The 22468-nt window shown below is 31.8% G+C and overlaps 1 protein-coding gene across 1 annotated transcript in view; it reads right to left on the bottom strand.

Moving 5' to 3' along the window:
• Window positions 1-22468, bottom strand: part of DSCAM (DS cell adhesion molecule) — an 818605-nt gene that overhangs the window by 433232 nt on the left and 362905 nt on the right. Inside the window, exons 5-8 of the mRNA XM_051990574.1 lie at window positions 21327-21605; window positions 18463-18738; window positions 15866-16162; window positions 14813-15088 (exon numbers count right to left, since the gene is read on the bottom strand). Of these exons, the coding sequence (XP_051846534.1) occupies window positions 14813-15088; window positions 15866-16162; window positions 18463-18738; window positions 21327-21605 (1128 nt within the window). The remainder of the gene's footprint in view (window positions 1-14812; window positions 15089-15865; window positions 16163-18462; window positions 18739-21326; window positions 21606-22468) is intronic.

Below are 22468 nucleotides of genomic sequence, written 5' to 3'. Positions count from 1 at the left end.
TTCTCTCCCATGCCCTAGAAGGGCATGCAGCTTTCTCAACCTAAAAGAGATCCCTCTGCCTTTACAACTCTCTCTCCTAATTGGTGAGTATAATGACTACAGAAGCTTTTATATCTTGCTGAACAACGGAATCCCAATGAAGGTCAAAACCCCCTGACAGGAAAGCTGAGTTATCTTGTCATAGTAAGATCAGAAGAAATGACCCCCAATCACCTTTACTTTTGAGATGGAACTTTGCATATCAACAAACTGGCAATTTCCCAAGCATTTTCTCCTCCCTAGTAAGATAAATTAATAACAGTCTCCAGGTCCAGCCTCTTTGCTTAATATCTCTAATGCCTCTTGCTCTATCTGCTAATAACCCTATTTTAAAATTCAATATACTTTACTGATTTGGAATGGAAATGACCCATTCCCTCTTGGGTCCCAGCAATGTACCTAACTTTATCAGGATGTCAGTAGACTGCTTTTTCATTTTATGATTATATTCCCAGAATAAAGCTAACTTGCTTTACTGCCTTTGTGGTGAGGCCTTTATTTTCTTGAAGTGAAAATCAAGAATGGTTGAACTATTTCACATTTCCACTAAGAGAATTTTACACTTCAAACTTCCCAAAGCTCTTCTGCTTGTGACTTTTCTTATAATCACCAATTTGTGTGGCAATGAGGTGGATAAAATTCTGGGCCCCTAATCAGGAAAACTCATCTTCCTAAGTTTAAATCCAGTCCAAGACACTTCTTAACTGTGTGGCTTTGAACAAGTCACGTAATCCTGTTTGCTTCTGTTTTCCTCATCTATAAAATGAAGTAGAAAAGGAAATGGCAAATCATCACATTATTTTTGGCAAGAAAAACCAAATAAGGTCACAAAGAGCTGAACACAACTGAAAAAAATAAATGAACAACAAAAACAGAGCAAGTTTCAAATGGTCACTTAGAATTTGCAGATTTTTTTTTTAACCAAACTAGTCATGTTATTTGAATGCTTTTGTAATAATTGAAATCAATGAATACCATATATTGACAAATAATTATGATAGATATTAAACAGGTCACTGAGTTGTTATTTGAGGATTTTCTCCTCCTAGAATATTTTAGGGGAAAAATAGCTATAGTATAATTGATAAAATGGCAGATTATTTGTGCTCCATGGAGCTTTCTAACCTAACAGACCCAGAAAGAAGTATGTGCCAAATCTATTAAATCTGAATTCACAAAATAAGAATATAGAAATGGGCACAAAGTGAAGATGTCATGAAATAACAATGAAGATTCCTTTTTAAAATTGGAAAAGAACTGCATCACATATCTCTCACAGTTAGGGCTCAATCTAAATAATTAGCAAATTCTTATTCAAACAAAAAAGAAACATGATTATAAAAGATTAAATATATATATATAAAATTTAAATTTTGCGAAATTGAAAAGTTCTTGGATTTAAAAAATCCAAAGGCATTTCTGACAAACTAGGAAACATATTTTTGCATACATTATTTATGTTAAGGGACTTATAAGCTACTCATATAAGTAAGTAACCGATATATGTCAAAAGGCATTCTCTAGTGGACAAGTTATATAAAATGAACAGATTTCAAAAGAATAGCAAATAATTAAAATTTTCATAAAACCATACTCTAAATTATTAATATGAGAAATGCAAATTAAAATCCCCAGTAAAATTTCAAGCATAAAAAAAGATAGCAACATTCAATGTTGGAAAAGATGCACTAATACACTTGATGGGAGTAAATGGTGGTGTTGAATCCATATAAATAATGAGAAATGAAATTCCTTGAGAAACGAGGATGTCTCTTAATTTTCTTTGCATCCCCAGTGCTTATGCATTTAACCAATTAAATAAATGTTGATTGACTAATAAAAAGAATAAAGAGACAGAGACAGAGAGAAGGAAAAGATCCCATATATACCAAAATATTTATAGTAACACTTGGGTTGGGAATCAAAATAAGTACCCAACAATTGGGGAATGTCCAAACAACTCATATTCCATAAATATAATTATTTAACTGGAAAAAATAATGAATATATTAACTACAAATAGTCATAGAAAAACATATTGACTATTAAAAATATAAATGGAAACATCAATGAAACAAATGAAAACAGAAAGTTGTGAAATTATATGGACCAAGATTACTCAAAAGGAGAGATGAGAATGCAATTATATTCCCTTTTTGCGGAGGTGAGGCAAGGAGGGAATGTAAGAATATTATATGCAGTTTCAGACAATTTATATGCTTATTTTTGCTGAATTGTTCCATTTTATACATTTTATAAAGGGGATTTCTCTTGCAGTAGAATAGAAAAAGGATATATTAGAAAATATAAATGACAAAACTTTAAACATACTCTGCAGATTTTCTCTAAAATCTGTATTTTTGTATTCTGATTCTGGTCATTTTCTTTTTCATGTGAAAAAGAAAATGACCAGAATCAGAATACAAAAATACAAATTAAATTAAATTTGGATAAAAAGAAATGACAGATATCAGCATTAAATACACATGTATTTAATTTAAACACACATATATCTGGATTTTATACAAGTCAAATAAAATAATCATGAAGACAATATATTTAGAAACAAATAGAGAGTATTATACTAACCTCTGAGAAAGATGATTTTTAAAAGTTCTTGAAATCATATATAAAAAACAATATAAGTAATTGACTCAGAATGTTTCAATATAAATTATTTCTTTATCAAATTAGCAATTCATCACCAAAGCTACATCCTGTACATAAAACTCCAATTCATGCAGTAGTTATATCTCAGAATTTCAATACTACAGAACAAATGTTGAGCTTTCTCAGAAGTATTTGAGAAAAAGACTATACTTATGAAATAATTCCAAATCAATCAATTTTAAACCTATTCTTATTCCTTAGCCATGAGAAATCAAAGGAAATAATGAACAAAATATTTGAAAAAAAAATCAATGGGTTCAAGACAAAACTCAAGATAACATTCCACAAAGCAGATTGAGAAAGCTTGAAAATATATAATTTTATGAAAAAGACAATTCCTTAGAGTAGGTAATGAAGAAACCAAATTATCACTCTTTGCTGATGATATAATGGTATACTTAGAAAATCCCAGAGATTCTTTAAGTTATTAGAAATAATCCACATCTTTAGCAAAGTTGCAGGATACAAAATAACCCCACATAAGTCATCAGCATTCTTATATGTCACTAACAAAATCCAACAGTTAGAGTTACAAAGAGAAATTCCATTTAAAGTAACTACTGATAGTATAAAATATTTAGGAATCTATCTGACAAGGGAAAATCAGAAACTATATGAACAAAACTACAAAACACTTTCCACACAAATAAAGTCAGATCTAACCAATTGGAAAAATATTAAATGCTCTTGGATTGGGTGAGCAAATATCATAAAGATGATAATACCACCTAAACTAATCTATTTATTTAGCACTCTACCAATCAGACTCCCAAAAAACTATTTTAATGACCTAAAAAAAATAACAACAAAGTTCATATGGAAAAACAAAAGGTAAAGAATTTCAAGGGAATTAATGAAAAAAAAATCAAATGAAGGTGGTCTAGCTGTACCAGATCTAAAATTAGCAATTACCAAAACCCATTTGGTATTGGCTAAGAAATAGACTAGTTGATCAGTGGAATAGGTTAGGTTCAAAGTGATAACATAGTAAGTACAAAAACATCTAAAACAATATTATTTCATTAGATGTAAAACAAGTCTTTGGAAAACTACCAGTAGATAAATGAAATAATGGTATAATGCTATAGCTATCTAATAATTAGAGAATTTCAAATAAAAACAACTTTGAAGGACCATACTCTATTAGATTGCATAAGATAACAAAAAAAAATGACAAATGTAGAAGAATTTGGAATATAAATATACTTGGTGGAGCTGTGAATTATTCCAACTATTCTGGAAAGCAATTTGAGATGAGAGCTATTCAGAAAATTAACATCAGTTCCATTTAATAAGAATGAATTCTAAGAGGCAAAGTAGGAAGGGAAATCTTATTCAAAATATCTACAACAAATATCAAGCTACTAAAACATGCTAATTACTTCTTTAGATTCACAAGCAAAATTGTCCTTAAGGAAAACAAACAAATAAATAATTGGAGGAGTAGTTAGTGCTCATTAGTAGATGATGTTTATATGATAACAGTAAAAAGACTAACATATTTACTGTTGTAACAAAATAGCAAACTACCAAAGAAATACTATGAAGAACTTGATCATATAATGACAAAACTCCTCTTGAAAAACAAAATTTCTAGAATCCAAAGAAAAATAATGAAAAAAAAGTGTAGAAATAAAATGGGATAGAATTCCCTTAATTCAAACTATATTAAGAAATGATAATCATCAAATTATTTATTTTTAGTTAAAAAATACACAACTATATCAATAGAATGGAATAGAAAAGAGAAAATTTGAGATCATAGAGTTCAAAAATATAATATATGATACCCCTAAAACATAAATCACTTAATAAATGAAAAAAATTTACTAATCATAGGAATTGTTGAGAAAAATCAAAATCAATCTAGCAAAAATTAGGGTTAGATTAACAATTTACAACATATTACATAACAAATTTAAAATGAATATCAACCTCAATATTAAAGATCATACTATCAAAATATATAGAACCCAAATATACTTATCTAGTGGTCAAGCAATATGGAAAAATTATTCTTCAAAGATATTCCATATACTGTCAGATTAATTCCATGTACGGTTGGTTTTGCTGGTATTTTTTCTTTTTCCTCTTTTTCTTTACAATATTATTGCTATTATTATTAAAGACTCTGAGTGTGGGAGAGGTAGGGACTCAAGAGAACATTGAGATGTAGTAAAACCCAAAATTTAGCAAAAAAAATCCATGTTAAAAATTCTATGTATAATTCAAAATAGAAAAGATCAGTAGAATTGATGATTAATGAACATCAAAAATAACTGAGTTCAATAGTTTAATTTTAATGAATTCAAGAAAATAAACTACTTGGTAAAAGATTTATTCAAAATCAACTGCAACAACTTACCACCAGATACTACGATGCTAAATAGAAAGCTTAAATATATATATATATATATTTTTTTTTTAAATAGAGAGAAATATAAAATGACATTTCCCACAGCCATAGGAAGAAAGGAAATAAGAACTTATTAAGCATCTATTAAGTGCTCAAAACTTTGCTAAGTACTTTCCAAACATTATTTCACTTGATCCTTATGATGACCTTGACACTAGGTGCTCTTGTTATCACCGTTTTAGTTATCATTCTCAATTTATACTTGAGATAATTGAAATAAACTGAGATGTGAGTTGCCCAATGTCAAAGAGTTAATAAGTGCCAAAGGCCATATTTGAATTCAGATCTTCCTGACTCTAACACTATTACACTATTCACTGTTCCACCTACTTGTCTCAGATAGCAAAGGGGAAATACGATTTCCAAAAATATTTTTATTTGTACAATTTTATATTCTATTTGTATTCCCAAATGAATATTTTCATATAAAAAGTAGATCAGAAATTATAACACTATATGAAACTACAGATCTCAAAATGAAGTTTGCTTTAATATGTATACATAATTAAATCATATAACTTACTAAATATGCTAAATTCATATTTGTTCTGCATGTCTATTTCCTTCTAAACTTCTTTCTGCTCTCTTCTGTGCATTTTCTTTTAATTATTTTAAATAAATAGTTCTCAATAAAGGAATTGCAGACTTTCAATCTTCATATGAAGGATTGTTACACATCACTAACAATATTAAAAAGATATATTAAAATGACTCAGTATTCATGTCATATGGCAAACTGTAAAAGAGATAGAAATGGGTATAATCTATATTTGAGGAGCTGAGAGAAGGCACATGTTTAATACCATATTAATGGAACCATGAATTGTTCTAATAATTCAGGAAAACACATTTGTTTTATGCAAAAATGAGGAAAGTGTTGAATGTACTTTGAATTCAGAGTTGTTATTGATAAAAATATATCCTTAAAACATATGGTGTTGGAAGCCGAAGGCCCCCGCCCAGGTGCCTTTTCCCCACCCCTTGCTGCAACAGAATCGAGCAGGTGGTCAAACAATCCTGAGAACTGCAACCGGGCAAAACGGTCTTGAGAATCAATCTTGAGTTGTCACCACACTATGTTCCTGCTCACTGGACCAGCTATAGCCCATGTTCCTTTCCCAGACCCCCCTACTTCTCTTTCCCATGCTTTTTCCTATATAAGTTGTATCCTGAGAGCAATAAACTGAGACCTTGGCAACAATCAGCCATTTTTCTTTCTTTTTTTTAAAGCTAGTTTATTATTTTTTTTTGAAAAATATTTCTTTACAACATTATCCCTTGTACTCACTTCTAGTTCAAACTTTTTCCCTCCCTTCCTCCACCTCCTCCCCAAGATGACAAGCAGTCCTATACATGTTAAATATGTCACAGTATATCCTAGATACAATATATATGTACAGAACCAAACAGTTCTCTTGTTGCACAGGAAGAATGGGATTCAGAAAGTAAAAATAACCCAAAAAGAAAAACAAAAAATGCAAACAGTTTACATTCATTTCCCAGTATTTTTTCTTTGTGGGTAGCTGCTTCTGTCCATCATTGATCAATTGAAACTGAGTTAGATCTCTTTGGCAAAGAAATCCACTTCTGTCAGAATACATCCTCATACAGTATCATTGCTGAAGAATATAATGACCTCCTGGTTCTGCTCATTTCCCTTAGCATCAGTTCCTATAAGTCTCTCCAAGCTTTCTGTATTCATCCTACTGGTCATTTCTTACAGAACAATAATATTCCATAACATTCATATACCACAATTTACCTAACCATTCTCCAATTGATGGGCATCCATTCATTTTCCAGTTTCTAGCCACTACAAACAGGGCTGCCACAAACATTTTGGCACATACAGATCCCTTTCCCTTCTTTAGTATCTTTTTAGGGTATAAACCCAGTAGTAGCATTGCTGGATAAAAGGGTATGCACAGTTTGATAACTTTTTGGGCATAATTCCAGATTGCTCTCCAGAATGGTTGGATTCGTTCACAACTCCACCAACAATGCATCAGTGTTCCAGTTTTCCCGCATCCCCTCCAACATTCATCATTATTTTTTCCTGTCATCTGAGCCAATCTGACAGGTGTGTAGTGGTAGCTAAGAGTTGTCTTAATTTGCATTTCTCTGATCAATAGTGATTTAAAACACTCTTTCATGTGAGTGGAAATAGTTTCAATTTCATCATCTGAAACTTGTCTGTTCATATCCTTTGACCATTTATCAATTGGAGAATGGCTTGATTTCTTATAAATTAGAGTCAATTCTCTATATATTTTGGAAATGACGCCTTTATCAGAACCTTTAACTGTGAAAATGTTTTCCCAGTTTGTTGCTTCCCTTCTAATCTTGTTTGCATTAGTTTTGTTTATACAAAGGCTTTTTAATTTGATGTAATCAAAATTTTCTATTTTGTGATCAATAATGATCTCTAGTTCATCTTTGGTCACAAATTTCTTCCTCTTCCACAAGTCTGAGAGGTAAACTATCTTACGCTACTCTAATTTATTTATAATCTCATTCTTTATGCCTAAATCATGGACCCATTTTGATCTTATCTTGGTATACGGTATTAAGTATGGGTCCATGCCTAATTTCTCCCATACTAATTTCTAGTTTTCCTAGCAGTTTTTGTCAAATAATGAATTCTTATCCCAAAAATTAGGATCTTTGGGTTTGTCAAATACTAGATTGCTATAGTTGACTATTTTGTCTTGTGAACCTAACCTATTCCACTGATCAACTAATCTATTTCTTAGCCAATACCAAATAATTTTGGTAACTGCTGCTTTATAATATAGTTTCAGATCAGGTACAGCTAGGCCAGGTTCATCTGATTTTTTTTTCATTAATTCCTTTGAGATTCTCAACTTTTTGTTCTTCCACATGAATTTTGTTGTTATTTTTTTGAGATCATTAAAATATTTTCTTGGGAGCCTGGTATAGCACTAAACAAACAGATTAGTTTAGGGAGTATTCTCATTATTATATTTGCTCAGCCTATCCAAGAACACTTGATATTTTTCCAATTATTTAAATCTGACTTTATTTGTGTGGAAAGTTTTTTGTAATTTTGCTCATATAATTCCTGACTTTCCTTTGGTAGATAGATGCCCAAATATTTTATGCTATCAACAGTTATTTTGAATGGAATTTCTCTTTGTATCTCTTGATATTGGATTTTGTTGGTGATGTATAAAGATGCTGAGGATTTATGTGGATTTATTTTGTATCCTGAAACTTTGCTAAAGTTATGAATTATTTCTAGTAGCTTTTTAGTAGAATCTCTGGGGTTCTCTAAGTGCACCATCATATCATCTCCAAAGAGTGATAGTTTGGTTTCCTCATTACCTACTCTAATTCCTTTGATCTCTTTCTCAACTCTTGTTTCTGAGGCTAGCATTTCTAATACAATATTGAATAGTAATGGTAATAGTGGGCACCCTTGCTTCACTCCTGATCTTACTGGGAAAGGTTCCAGTTTTTCCCCATTGCATATGATATATCCTGATGGTTTTAAATATATGCTCCTGACTATTTTAAGGAAAAGTCCATTTATTCCTATCCTCTCAAGTGTTTTTATTAGGAATGCATGTTGGATTTTATCAAATGCTTTTTCTGCATCTATTGAGATGATCATATGGTGTTTGTTCATTTGGTTATTGATATAGTCAATTATGCTAACAGTTTTCCTAATATTGAACCAGCCCTCCCTTCCTGGTATAAATCCTACTTGGTCATAGTGTATTATGATGGGGATGCTTTTCTGTAATCTTTTTGCTACCATTTTATTTAAGATTTTAGCATTAATATTCATTAGGGAGATTGGTCTATAATTTCTTTCTCTGTTTTTAACCTACCTGGTTTAGGTATCTGTACCATGTCTGTGTCATAAAAGGAATTTGGTTGGACTTCTTCATTCCCTATTTTTTCAAATAGCTTATATAGCATTGGGGCTAATTGTTCCTTAAATGTTTGGTAGAATTCACATGTAAATCTATGTGGTCCTGGGGATTTTTTCTCAGGGAGTTGATTAATAGCTTGTTCTATTTCTTTTTCTGAAATGGGACTATTTAAGCAATTTACTTCCTCCTCTGTTAATCTGGGAAGCCTATATTTTTGGAGGCAGTCATCCATTTCACTTAGGTTATCAAATTTATTGGCATAAAGTTGGGCAAAGTAACTCCTTATTATTGCTCTAATTTCTTCTTCATTGGTGGAAAGTTCCCCCTTTTCATTTTTAAGACTAACAATTTCATTTTCTTCTTTCCTTTTTCTAATCAGATTTACCAAAGGTTTATCTATTTTATTGGTTTTTTCATAAAACCAACTCTTAGTTTTATTTATTAATTCAATAGTTTTTTTTTACTTTCAATATTATTCATTTCTCCTTTTAATTTTAGAATTTCAAGCTTAGTATTTGATAGAAGATTTTTAATTTTGTCTTTTTCTAGCTTTTTAAGTTGCAAGCACAGTTCATTGATCTTCTCTTTCTCTATTTTATTTAAGTAAGCCTCTAAAGATATAAAATTTCCCCTTATTACTGCTTTGGCTGCATCCCACAAATTTTGGTATGATGTCTCATCATTGTCATTATCTTGAATGAAATTATTAATTGTGTCTATAATTTGCTGTTTTACTCAATCATTGTTTAAGATGAGATTATTTAGTTTCCAATTATTTTTGGTCTATTTACCCCTAACTTTTTGTTGAACATAGTTTTTATTGCATTGTGATCTGAAAAAAAAGCATTTACTATTTCTGCTTTCCTGTATTTAATTTTGAGGTCTTTATTTTCTAATATATGGTCAATTTTTGTGTAGGTTCCATGAACTGCTGAGAAGAAAGTATACTCCTTTCTGTCACCATTCAGTTTTCTCCAAAGATCTATCATACCTAATTTTTCTAATATTTTATTTACCTCTTTAATTTCTTTCTTATTTGTTTTGTGGTTTGATTTGTCTAATTCTGAGAGTGCAAGATTGAGATCTCCCACTATTATAGTTTTGCTGTCTATTTCTTCTCGCAACTTTCTTAACTTTTCCTTTAGGAAGTTAGATGCTATACCACTTGGTGCATATATGTTTAATATTGATATAACTTCATTGTCTATAGTACCCTTTAGCAAGATATAGTTTCCTTCCTTATTTCTTTTGATTAGATCAATTTTTGCTTTCGCTTGATCTGAGATAAAAATGGCTATCCCTGCTTTCTTGACTTCACCTGAAGCATAATAGATTCTGCTCCAGCCTTTTATCTTTATTTTATATGTATCTTCCTGTTTTAAATGTGTTTCCTGTAAACAACATATTGTAGATTTCTGGCTTTTGATTCAGTCTGCAATCCGCCTCTGCTTTGTGGGAGGGTTCATCCCATTCACATTTATGCTTAAATTTGCTAATTCTGTATTTCTTGCCATCTCAATATCCCCAGATTCTGCTTTTCTTTTTCTTGTCCCCTTTACCCCCTTCCCTAGTATTAAACTTATGGGTCCCACTTGCATCATGCAGCTCTCCCTCTTTAGGATCCCTTCCTCCTCCCTTTGAATCTCTTTCCCTTCCTTGTACCCTTCCCTTATTACTATTTTTCCTTTTCCCTTTTCCTCTCCCACTTTTTAATGAGGTGAAAAAAGATTCTCTGTAACACAAAACTGTCAATTATTTCCTCTTTGAGCCAACTCTGATGAGAGTAAGATACACACAATTTTCCTCCCCCTCTCTAAGTTCCCTCAGATATGATAGATTTCCTTTGCCTCATTGTGGGATGTAGTTTCCCTCTTTTTATCTTGCCTTTTCCCTTTTTCTGACACTATCCCCTTTCAATTTCTGCTTCCCTTTTTTTATTGTTATATCAGTAAAATCAAATTATACATGTGCTTTTTATGTATATCCACAACAGAAATACAGTTCTCAAGAGTTCTTTATACCTTTTTCTACTTCTCTTATGTCCTGTGGTTGAAGATCAAATTTTTTGTTTAAGTTTGGTTTTTTCCTTAGAAACAAATGGAATTCCTCTGTTTCATTAAATGTCCATCTTCTTCCATGGAAAAAAAAAATGCTCAGCTTAGCTGGGTAGTTTATTGTTGGCTGCAGTCCAAATTCTTTTGCCTTTCAGAATATCAGATTCTAGGCCCTTGAATCCTTTAATGTTGAGGCAGCCAGATTTTGAGTGACCCTTATTGTGGCACCTCAGTATTTGAATTGTTTTTTTCTGGCTACTTGTAATATTTTTTCTTTAGTCTTAAAATTCTGAAATTTGGCCATAATATTCTTTGGAGTTTTTATTTTAGGGTCTTTTTCAAAAGATGTTCGATGAATTCTTTCAATGCCTATTTTACCTTCCGGTTCTATTATTTCTCTTTGGTGATTTCCTGTATAATAGTATGTAGAATCTTTTTTTCATCAACATTTTCGGATAGTCCAATGATCCTCAGGTTATCTCTCCTCCATCTCTTTTCCAGATCAGTTGTTTTTCCAAGTAAATATTTGACTTTTTTCCCCAATCTTTCATTTTTTTGGTTTTGCTTGACTGATTCTTGATGTCTCAATGAATCAGTCATTTCTATTTGTGCAGTTCTGATTCTTAGTGAGTTATTTTCTTCAGTAGCTTTTTTTTTTTTTTTTTACTTCTTTTTGTATATGTCCAATTGATTTTTTAAATGAGTTGTTTTGCTCTATGGATTTTTTTTTCCATTTTGCTATTTTTTTTTTTTTTTTAGTGAATTATTTTCTTTCTCCAATTCACAAATTCTGTGTCCCTGCACTTCCTGGGAGTTTTTTAACCTTTTCCAATTCACATTTCAGGAAGTTGTTGCTCTCTTGCATAACTTCTCTTTCCTTTCCCCATTTTCCTTCTAATTCTCTTTTAAGGTTTTTAATAGTCTCTTCTAGGAGAGCCTTTTGTATTGGGGACCAACAATTGTCTGGAGACTGTCTGCTATTAGTCTCCTCGGAGTTGAAAAGCTGCTCTCTTTCTGTATAGAAGCTATTGACCGTCCTATTGATTTTTTTTTTACTCATTTTTTAAAGCCTGTAGGGTCTGTCTTCATGGCCAGGAGATTACCAGCTTCCTCTGCAGAGCAGTAATAAGAATATGGACAGATAGTTATCCCACCAACCAGCTACAAAGAGCAGCAAGGTACTGGAGTGCTTTGGGAAATAGTTCCCTACCTGCAAGTAACTTAGGCCTGCAGGGCCAAGCTGGGAAAGTGCCCTGCAAAGAACCCTGCTCTTGGCTTAATGACTGTCCTGGGGCTAGACACTAAGCAGTGAAAGTTTCACTACCCCAAGCCAAATCCTGCCTAGGGCTGTGGGTATTAGTGGCTGAGCAGTGAAGAGCCCTGCAGGGACCAGAATTGTCCCTGCTCAGGTAAGCACAGTCTTGCTGGGCAAGTTCTATTGCCCCAGGCTGAGCCCCCCCCACTGTACAGATTAAAGGCTGCCCCGGGCTGTGGCCCCCCTGCTGTACAGATTTGTAACTGACCCTGCAAAAGCCTCATACTGCAGGATGTGGCTGCAAGGCTATGTTACAGATCTGCCTGAGTCACTTCCAGTTTTGAGTGGTTACAGCCAGATCTTGTTAGGTTCTGGTGTTTTTTTTTAGCGTACCCTCTGTTTTAGGCTTTAATTTCTCTGCCAGTTTACTGCTTTGTAATCAAGGCAGAGCAGTTAGCCTATAGCAGAGTCATCTCTATAACTTCTCTAGCCACAGAGATCACCCCCGCCCCTGGTCTGCTGAGGATGCTAGTCTCTCCCTGCCTGCATGCTGCTCTGTTCCCACCCCTCAGGGCAAATCTTTCCTAGCAATCTTCCAGATTATCTTCAGCTGGTAAATTGTGTGCTTCTAATCTTCATGAATTTTAGCTGTCAAGCACTATTTTTGAGGCTGAATTTAATAGTTAGTTGTGAGGGGATGAGAGGAGCTTAGAAAATTACGTGTGCCTTCTCTGCCATCTTGGCTCCACCCCTATCATTTTTTCTTTCAACAGAAATCTACATCTCCATTTTTTTTAACTGAGAAAATTAAAGTCATACCTAATATCTATCTATCTATCTCTATCTATATAATAGCTATAAGGAACCATACTCTCTTATTTTACAGAAGTACAAAGTAAAACTCAGGGAGGATAAATGGTTTGCCTAAGATGGTACAAGTAGTTAAATGCCACAGGCAATATCTGATCTTAAAAAATCTGACTTCAGAGGAAGTATTTTTTTCCTCTGCTGCCCCATACTGTCTCCTTCATGAGTTCCTTATCTATCCTATGTTTCTTTACTACAATCTCTGACAAAGTGCCACCTCTTTTTTACTCTAATAAAGATTCATAATTTTACAAACAAAATAAAAGGATTAGTTAGACATTATTAAAAGAATGAAAATTTTGATTCTTCCTGAGTGAACAGGGCCTCTTTTTCTTTGAATTGTTTATATTGTTTTGTTTGCAATCCTCATATTTCTTTATCCCATTCTACTTTTTATTGTAGTATAAATTCCCTATGTACCAAGTCAAATTGATTGACTCTATCTGGCAGATCCTGTTGAACCCACACCTCCCATCTTTATATAACACACATTGAAATTTGTCCCTCTTTAATTTTCTCTTAGACTTCTTTACAAATGACATGACTCACAAACCCTCTAGAGTTGCCATAGTTTAAAAAAAAAATTATAATCTTGTAGCAGCTTTTCAGTGATTTTTTTTTCTTATTTGTCTTGTCTAGACCTCAGACAAAATCAATATCAACAGGTACAATCTCTTTTTAAAAGGTTTTCATCTTAGTAGTATTTGCTAGAGCTTCTATTTTACCAAAATATCCTTAGAATACAAAGTTGCTGAAGTTGTAATACTAATTAATAATTTCCATAATTTCAAATTAATAATTTTATTTTTTGGTTCAGACCCAGTCAAGAAAATCTGGTTAATCATAGTTTTACAGTTAACTAGATGTGTGACATTGGAGGTGTTTTTAAGTTATAAAGTGTTGCAAGATCACTACTTTTAAAATCAAAACACCTGCATTCAAATCCCACAACTTTTACATATATAAAACTGAGAATTTCACGTAATCTCCCCAAATCTCAGATTCCTCATTTACAAAATAAGGGAATGGCAAGGTGGTCTTTAAATCTCTTATCTAGGATGATGACATAATTTCTTCAAAAGTTAGTGAATTCCACACTCCACAAATTTAAGAATAGCTATCTACACTATCATCATACCTTTCTTTACCTTTTTTTAGGTTTCTGAATTAGTTTTTATTTTTTAATTTTACAAAATCTGATCACTTGTTTTTCAGAAACAACAATAATATGTTTTTAAAGGACCTGATCATCAACAACGACAACAATAACAACAACAACAACAACAAAAGCAAGTAATTCTGTGGGGCTATTTTTTAGAAATAAAAATGATATTTAAAGGCATTCCCGTATGAAAAATAAGCCCAACTACCATTATGAAGAATAACCTCTCTGTAGATACAGCTTTATTTAAAGTCATAAGAAAATTGCAGCTTGCACTGTCATTTTGTTAGCCATGGTAAGTGAAAACATCATCTTTTAAAAGTGTGAATTTTTATGTATTATCCCATTATTAATTTCTTATGAATTTTTATGAATTCCTGACATTTTTAGTCATTTATATATGAATAGAAGTAAAGCTTTAGCTTAAATAACTTTCAATATTTTTATTACCTTTCACAGTCACATGCACACTCTGGCTTGTGGAGAGTTGAGGTTGAACCAGCACATTGCAAGTATATTCACCCTCATCAACTTCTTTTTGCACATCCGAGAGTTTCAAAGTCCCATTGTTCTCAAAAGCCACTTGACGGTGGTTAAAAGGAAGCAGGTTGGAATTCTTATACCATTTGATGGAATAGTATGGATAACCAATCACACGGCAGTGAATGTATGTATCCCATCCTGCAATTGCAGTGATGTTTTTCATTGGCCGAATACTTGCAGGCCCTAGAGAAACATAAAGAAACTCTTCAAAATAATTTAATGGTACACAAAATGAAGAAAAACAGAATTATTGCTTTGGCTTATAAATAGAAATAAATTCAATCTTTAGACTTTACTATAATAATCTTTTAACCTGAATTTTCAGCATTCTCTGCTGGAGAGATACTCGTGAATTCTAGTTCTCACATTTAAAAATTATAGAAACATTAATTATGCTATTCTCAACTGTTTATTTTAAAATGCCAGAATTTTAAAAATAATAATTAACCAGCAAAACAAAATTATGCTATATTGAGTAATCAAGTTATATATGAAAAATAGGTAGAATTTATCAATTATTTAACATTGTATAAAATGTATTGTGTAAATGGATATTAGGCCAAATAAGCCTTTAAATGTAAGTTAAGATACAATGTAAATGAGGAATCACTATGAAAACAGGACCCAAAGATGAGGAATAAAACAAGAAACATGGAGGGCCAAAATTAAAAGTCTGAAAGAAAAGCTTAAAAGGGCAGGTAGTATTATAGGGGAAGATGCAAAAATCTGACAAAAGAAATAAAAATATCATTTTTAAAATTCAATCCCCAAGTAGAAGGAAAGGAGAAGAAATGAGAAGAATAAAAGTTAATTCTGTTTCATATTTACATATTTAGCTTATTGCATACAGAAGTCTTTCCTTGTCCATTAAAAGGAGGAGTATGTGTGCATACATGTGCATGTGTGTGCATGCGTGTGCGTGTGTGTGTGTGTGTTTTGAGGAGCTGATTTGACAAGCACCTCTTACGTTTATTCGAGCCTGGTATAGGACGACTCCTGCAGAGTTGTTGGCAGTGCAGCGATAGACTCCACCATCCCGAACCTGAGTATTAGAAATATTCAGGTAGCTGACCACATTGCCCTCAGAAGTGATAATCTGGCTGATACGATGACTGCCACCCTTAAGTATTGGGTCATCATCTAGAGTCCATGTAATTGTGGGCAGTGGGGTCCCTTTCACATTGCACATAAGGGAAACAGGTTCTCCTGGACTCACCACTTTCTCACTAAAAGCAGAAATAATTTTGGGTGTTCCATCTGTAGATAGAAAAAGAATTATTGAAAGAAGAAGTAACATTTTAAATATTTTAAAATATTCATTAGAAAATAGTTCAAAGCAATTAAATTATGTTACTATATTAGAAAAAGTTCCATTGTTTACTATATCTTCTATTTTTACATGATATGCTGAATTATATCAATATTTGTGGTATAGAAAATATAATGGATAACAATAGTACTGATCAAATCTAATAAGTGTTATATAGGATACCTGATGCTCCATACAGTGTCGTCATTCACATTTGGAATCAGTTCTTAAAGAAATACCCATTAAAAAATATCATTTCTATCCAGATCTTAGACATGGAATACATAAACTTCCACAATTAGCTTACGTTTCTGTTTTCTACTTTCCCAAGTAGTAAAGAGATTCTTTAAGAGCAATAATTAAGAGAGGGTCAAGAAAAAAGGGACTAAATAGTGATGACATATTTTCATGGATCTACCATTCAAATTGCAAATATGCAGAAAATTTAATGAACAGTAAGAGTAAGTGTGAAATTTGTAGAATATTTGGAAGTATCTCATTGATGACCAGCTATAGGACTTAATAATTTTTAAGCAAATAACAAATAGAATAAAAAAGAAACAAAAAAGATTTTAAACCTTCAGTCAATCTTTCTGTCTCATTATATTCCTCGAAGCTTAAGGCACACACACACACACACACACACACACACACACACACACACACACACACACATATACACACACACATATGCATAGGTGAATATATACATGCCCATAAAAATAAAATATCAAATCTATTTCTGCATTTTAACACTATCTTTCAGAGGATGAAATCTTGAATGGAAACTGACATAGAACAAATGTAAATTTAAAATAATTGAATTATGTCCACTAAGAACCTCTTCCTTTTACAAAAATCAAGTAACAGCTGCATGTATGTATTTGTGGTTGTGTGTATGTGTGCTATTGTGTCTGGAACGGAGATAGCTATGTGTCTGGAGGTATTAAAGAGATGAAAACAAATATTATTTTCTTTGTCAGATGAGTGTTTCTGAAATCTTTCCTTTTGATATTTTTGATGATCTATACTATTTGTACATCATCATAAATTATTAATATATTCTTTAAATATTCTTAGTCAAAGGAGATCGTTGCTGAATTGGACCAAGATAATTAACTTCTTTTTCTATGAAGTCTATAAAAAGTGACCATGCAATGTTTGCTAAGCAGCTTAATTGTCTCTATATAAAACAATTACTTTCTGTATTGAATTATATGGAAAATTATATACATTATTTAATGTGAATATCCTTAAAAAATTACCACTATAGTCTTCTCCTAATTCTAATTTTCTCTTAAAAGACTTAGAAAATGGAATCAAAAGCTTAGATCGAAATAAGAGCATCATCAGCTATCCTATTTCTATTCCTTGAACATTACTTAGGAATGTGAAAACAGAAACATTCCTGGGCTGTGATAAATTTTGCACACTTTTCATGCATGTGCATTTTTTGGTGTATTCCTTTAACTGCATTGATTGAATCACTCAAGAAAATACAATTGAGTCTCACAGTCAATTTATTAAGTGATAAGAACTATTTAAAGATGAGAGATCTTTTGTTTTGTTTGTTGTTTCCCCAATTTAAAGATGAAAGATTAATATGCAGATTCAAACCGATAGTCTGTCATCCTAAGGGACTATGGTACTAATAGGCCATATATGGCAACTGCTTTTCAAAAAATTGATGTAATTGAAAATCTTGAAGATTTAACCATTATAAATTATTTGTCTGTTGCATCTCATGTAATCACAACTTCACAGAAAGTCAGCTGCCACAAACGTCATTAGTTGAAGCTTGAGAGTAAATAGCAGTTTCTTATTCAGATAAACATTAATTTTGTGATCACACTTGCACAAATAAGATGTGAAAAATCTCAATAAACTGGTTTTATTGTATTCTAGACAGCAGATTATTGAAGAGCTGCTTAAATGGAAAAATTTAATGTTTGGGGGACATGTTGAACTTATTAAATAACTTCATAAAAGAGAATAGATATCACATTTATTACATCTACCAAATACTTCTTTTTTGCCTAGATGTATAATTCTATTCATATTTCCAACTTCAACAGAAAGTTCAGTAAATAAATGTTGAAAAGGAGACTTAGAACTTATTATTGTAATATTGATGATAATATAACAATAACCAATAATAGGATAGAATGTCCGTCTTTGAGTTTCTTTTTTGTATTATCACATCATCAGATTGCATTTTTACTATATTCTCAAAAGCTGATAAACTAACCTTCAAGCATTACTTGAACATAGTCTTGAGCAGACATTTTGTCTTTTCGAACAAAGCACTGGTAGGCACCACCATCACTTTTAACCATGTGATCCATTATAAGTTTTTCATGGTTGATCCCTGTAATTCGTACATTCTTCCCAGGTTTGAGGATTTCACCATTTCGGTACCAAGAGAGTTCCTGGTCCTCAGTTCCGGTAACACTACATGACAATGAAACCTGGCTACCAACACTGCTCTTTACTTTCCTTGGACTTATTGTAGCTTTTAGTGGCTCTAAGGATTTTGAAAAAAAGAATGACAAGGGGAGAAAAGAGCATTTAATTAAATATTACTTTAACAGAATTTTCAGTAATCACATTCATAATCCATTCATAAGAACATTGAAAACTTTGGTTAATACATTTAAATGCTTATGATCAGTACTTTAAATAATATATATATATAATTTTTTCTCAACCTTCATTCTTCTTCATGGTGCCACAGAAAGTGATCAGATTTAACATGGGTGATAGCCGAGTTGATTTCTAAGTCACTATCAAAAAAATGTACTTAGAGTTGATGTTGCAATGATGCTGATAGATTTGGATTGGGTCATCAATAAACTTACAGTTTCATAAACAAGTACCTGTTTTGTTTGTTTTCTCTCTGAGGCCATTTGCATAATGGTATGCAAAAGAAATACCCAAGATCAAAAATACAGATGGTAGCCATAGCACACATATTTTGTTTTAGTCCATAGCTATATGGCCTAGACTTGGATAGACTCTACAACCTAGTACCCCTTAGTCATAAGGACAATCTAATTTACTTAGTTAACATATTCATCTAATCCACTTCCACAACGTTTGAAATAATTTAAAAGTATTAATGTAAGATACCAAAGTAAATATCTGTATTTTGATATTTAATAAATCTTATTGGTTTAGGAGATAGTTTACTATCCTGTGATAATACAAAGAAAAGGGTACTTATGAACAAGTTATCTTAGAATGGTTGATACCATTTGACATCAAAATTTGGTACTCCAGAATATTGAGAATTTGAAGAAAAAAATGTTTGAAATGAATAGTTCTACTGAAGTAGTTCTATTATTTGGAAATACTAATTTATACAAGATAACATGGTTAGTTTTCTTTATACCTCATCTTAAAGCAATTAAAAATTAATGAATGATTTTAAAAGGACATTTCCAGAAAAAATAAAGCTTTCTACAAATTCAAGTCCAGCAAGTAATATACAGTGTAAATTAAATAAAAATTTATAATAGGGTCATATAGTTTGGACCATAGTCAAGAATAAGATCTGAATAACAGAATGGGTTCAAAAGATATAGTTGTTTATAAATAGAAATAGAAAAGCAACAATTTAGATTAGAAGAGCAACGTTGATGCAGTGGCAAACATTCTCAATTGTGCATTATTAGGATACCCAGTATCAGCAGAAGAATTATGGGGAATGAGATGTACAATATAATATTATTCAGTCTGAGTAATTGTTGCTTTTAAATTGGAACAAGTGATATTTTTAATTTTTTCAATCATTATAAAAATAACTCAGAAGTTTTATGTGATTTACTTAATTGTTGTTCTTTCTCTAAGTATATGGGGGAAAAGTTTATTAAAGCAAAATGTATATTCTTTTTGATGCACTTACCTCATAGGTTGACTGAATTAAATATAGTGGTTCAAGTTTTTAGAAGAAAAGATTCTTTTATAAACAAAATATTGCACGGAATTTTTGGATGGGAAAAAATAGCTAAGAGTATTTACTCCATTTCTTATGTTAAGAGTGCTAAAAAAATAAACAGCTCTTTGATCTCTCTGAGGGATATAGACCTTTACCAGCCTCAGTTTCATCATCTTTAAAGTATAAATAATAGTATAACACATCTCACAAGGTTGTTTTGCAGATCAAATAAAATAAGACATATGCAGCACCTTACAAACCTTGCTGTGCTATATAAATATTAATTATTATTACATACTCGAAAAGAGAGAACAAGATAATATCATAGCATTCTATTTGCTTTGTGACACAAATGATTAAGAAACAGAGAGGACTTGGTAATACTAATTTAGACAAAGATTTGTATACAACCCAGAGAGAACTCTAGAAATATGAATTTGCCAAGGAAAACATGACCCAGTGAAAATTCTAAGGAATATTTAGAATATTTCCAGGCAATATATTCACAGATAGCACATTTTAAACCTGTGTGTTAACCAATTCAGAGGAAGGAACAATGTGAACAAAACATGTAAGAATGTTCTAATACTAAGAAATATTTATTACTAGAAAGCTTGTAAAATGTTATTGCTCTGATATCTTTAATGATAGTTTATTTCATTAAAAATGAAAAACATTACTTTATAACAAGCTTTAATCATATTAATCATAACCTTTTTATTTTATGAGAAAATTGTTGTGAATTTAATACATTATTCACTGCTGCTCTAATCAACAAATTCCCTTTTTAATTTTAATAGAGGGATAGGCCACAGATACTCAAGAATATATTTCAAAATTATGTTGTGATCATTTTTTACTTAGATTTTTCAAAGCTACTTTTAATTTATCCATAAGTTTTTTGGTAAACATTTTAAAATTATCCTATGTGCTAGCTTTGACTTATTTTAAAATACAGGCTAGCATATGATAACTGATTGGTACGTTTAAATTAGGTTTTCACCAAGACATTTTTCCCTGGGAAAGGAGAGTACTTTTATATTATGTAGTTCTCCCATCCAGAAACCAAAAATCCATAGAAAATTGGCTTAATCAAAAATTACTTTTGCTTTTAACAATGTATTACTCAAGGTAAACACATTGCTGGTGCTTAGGCAAATTGGAATCCTACTTACGTTTTACATGAAGGTGACCTATCACCTTTGCAGTTCCATATCTGTTTGACACTTCACATACGTAGCTGCCGGAGTCTGAAGGACGAGAGTTCTCAATCAGCAACCCTGTCACTGTCTTCTGAAACCTTCCTACAACCTCTAGAGGCATGTTATCCTTCAGCCAATGGTAATTTGGCTCTGGGTGTCCAAATGCTTTACAGGGTAGCTCCACACGCTGCCCTGCCATGGCTTTTCGATGGTCAAATCCATCAAGAATAGATGGAGCTGAATTTGTTGGATCTAAAAAGTGAATAACAGTTTTCAGGTTTATTAAATTAAGGAAAAAATATTCTTCAAATAGTATTGGAAGATATCACATATTACAAGACATAAGACTCATTTCAGTTGGTGTTTTGGAAGTTGTGACATCAACATTATCCATATTAAACTACTTTTGAAATAGTTCTAATTTAGACTGAATAGTTTAATATATCAGATTAAATTTTTTTATATTACACAATGCTTTTTTTTGGTGGTCAAGAAACAGAGCGTGATTTATATTGGTGCATAAGTTCAATAGGTGGCCAGTATCTTTTAAGGTTGTTCTGAGGTACTGATATCCCCAAAGACATGAATCCTAGCTTGTGAGGTAAGGTTTTTTAAAATAGATATTCTTTTTTGAATGTCTCAAAACAAAGCACTCTTTCTTTGCCTAAAATCTGACTAATTTAAGGAAATAATTCATGGGATTCTAATACAAGGAATTCAACAAAAAAAGGTTTTGCTTTGTTAGAAAAGTGCCAAAGTTTTTTTTTTTTTTTTAACTGCTTACAATAAAATAAAAATCAAAGTATGATATATCATGTCTGTACCAAATACATTTCAGCAGACCTCTAAATGCTTTGATTACATTCAGTTGCCAGATGCTGTCAATAATACAATCTAGGCTCTAGAGATACATTCTCTTTAGAACATGGTGCCTATCTTCACTAAAGAACAAAATACAATATTGTTATGTGAACAAGTAAAGTGTAAAGTACTGTAGATTTTTAATGGGAGAGAGGTAACTTTTGGAGCAATTCCACATGTAAGAAAATAGCATGAATAAAAGCACATGAGCAGGAGAACATGATATATTCAGGAAACAATAAAAGATCTACTTT

This window comes from Antechinus flavipes, chromosome 3 (genome assembly GCF_016432865.1).
Source record: "Antechinus flavipes isolate AdamAnt ecotype Samford, QLD, Australia chromosome 3, AdamAnt_v2, whole genome shotgun sequence".
Taxonomy (NCBI): domain Eukaryota; kingdom Metazoa; phylum Chordata; class Mammalia; order Dasyuromorphia; family Dasyuridae; genus Antechinus; species Antechinus flavipes.
This window is presented reverse-complemented; position numbering and strand designations above follow the sequence as displayed.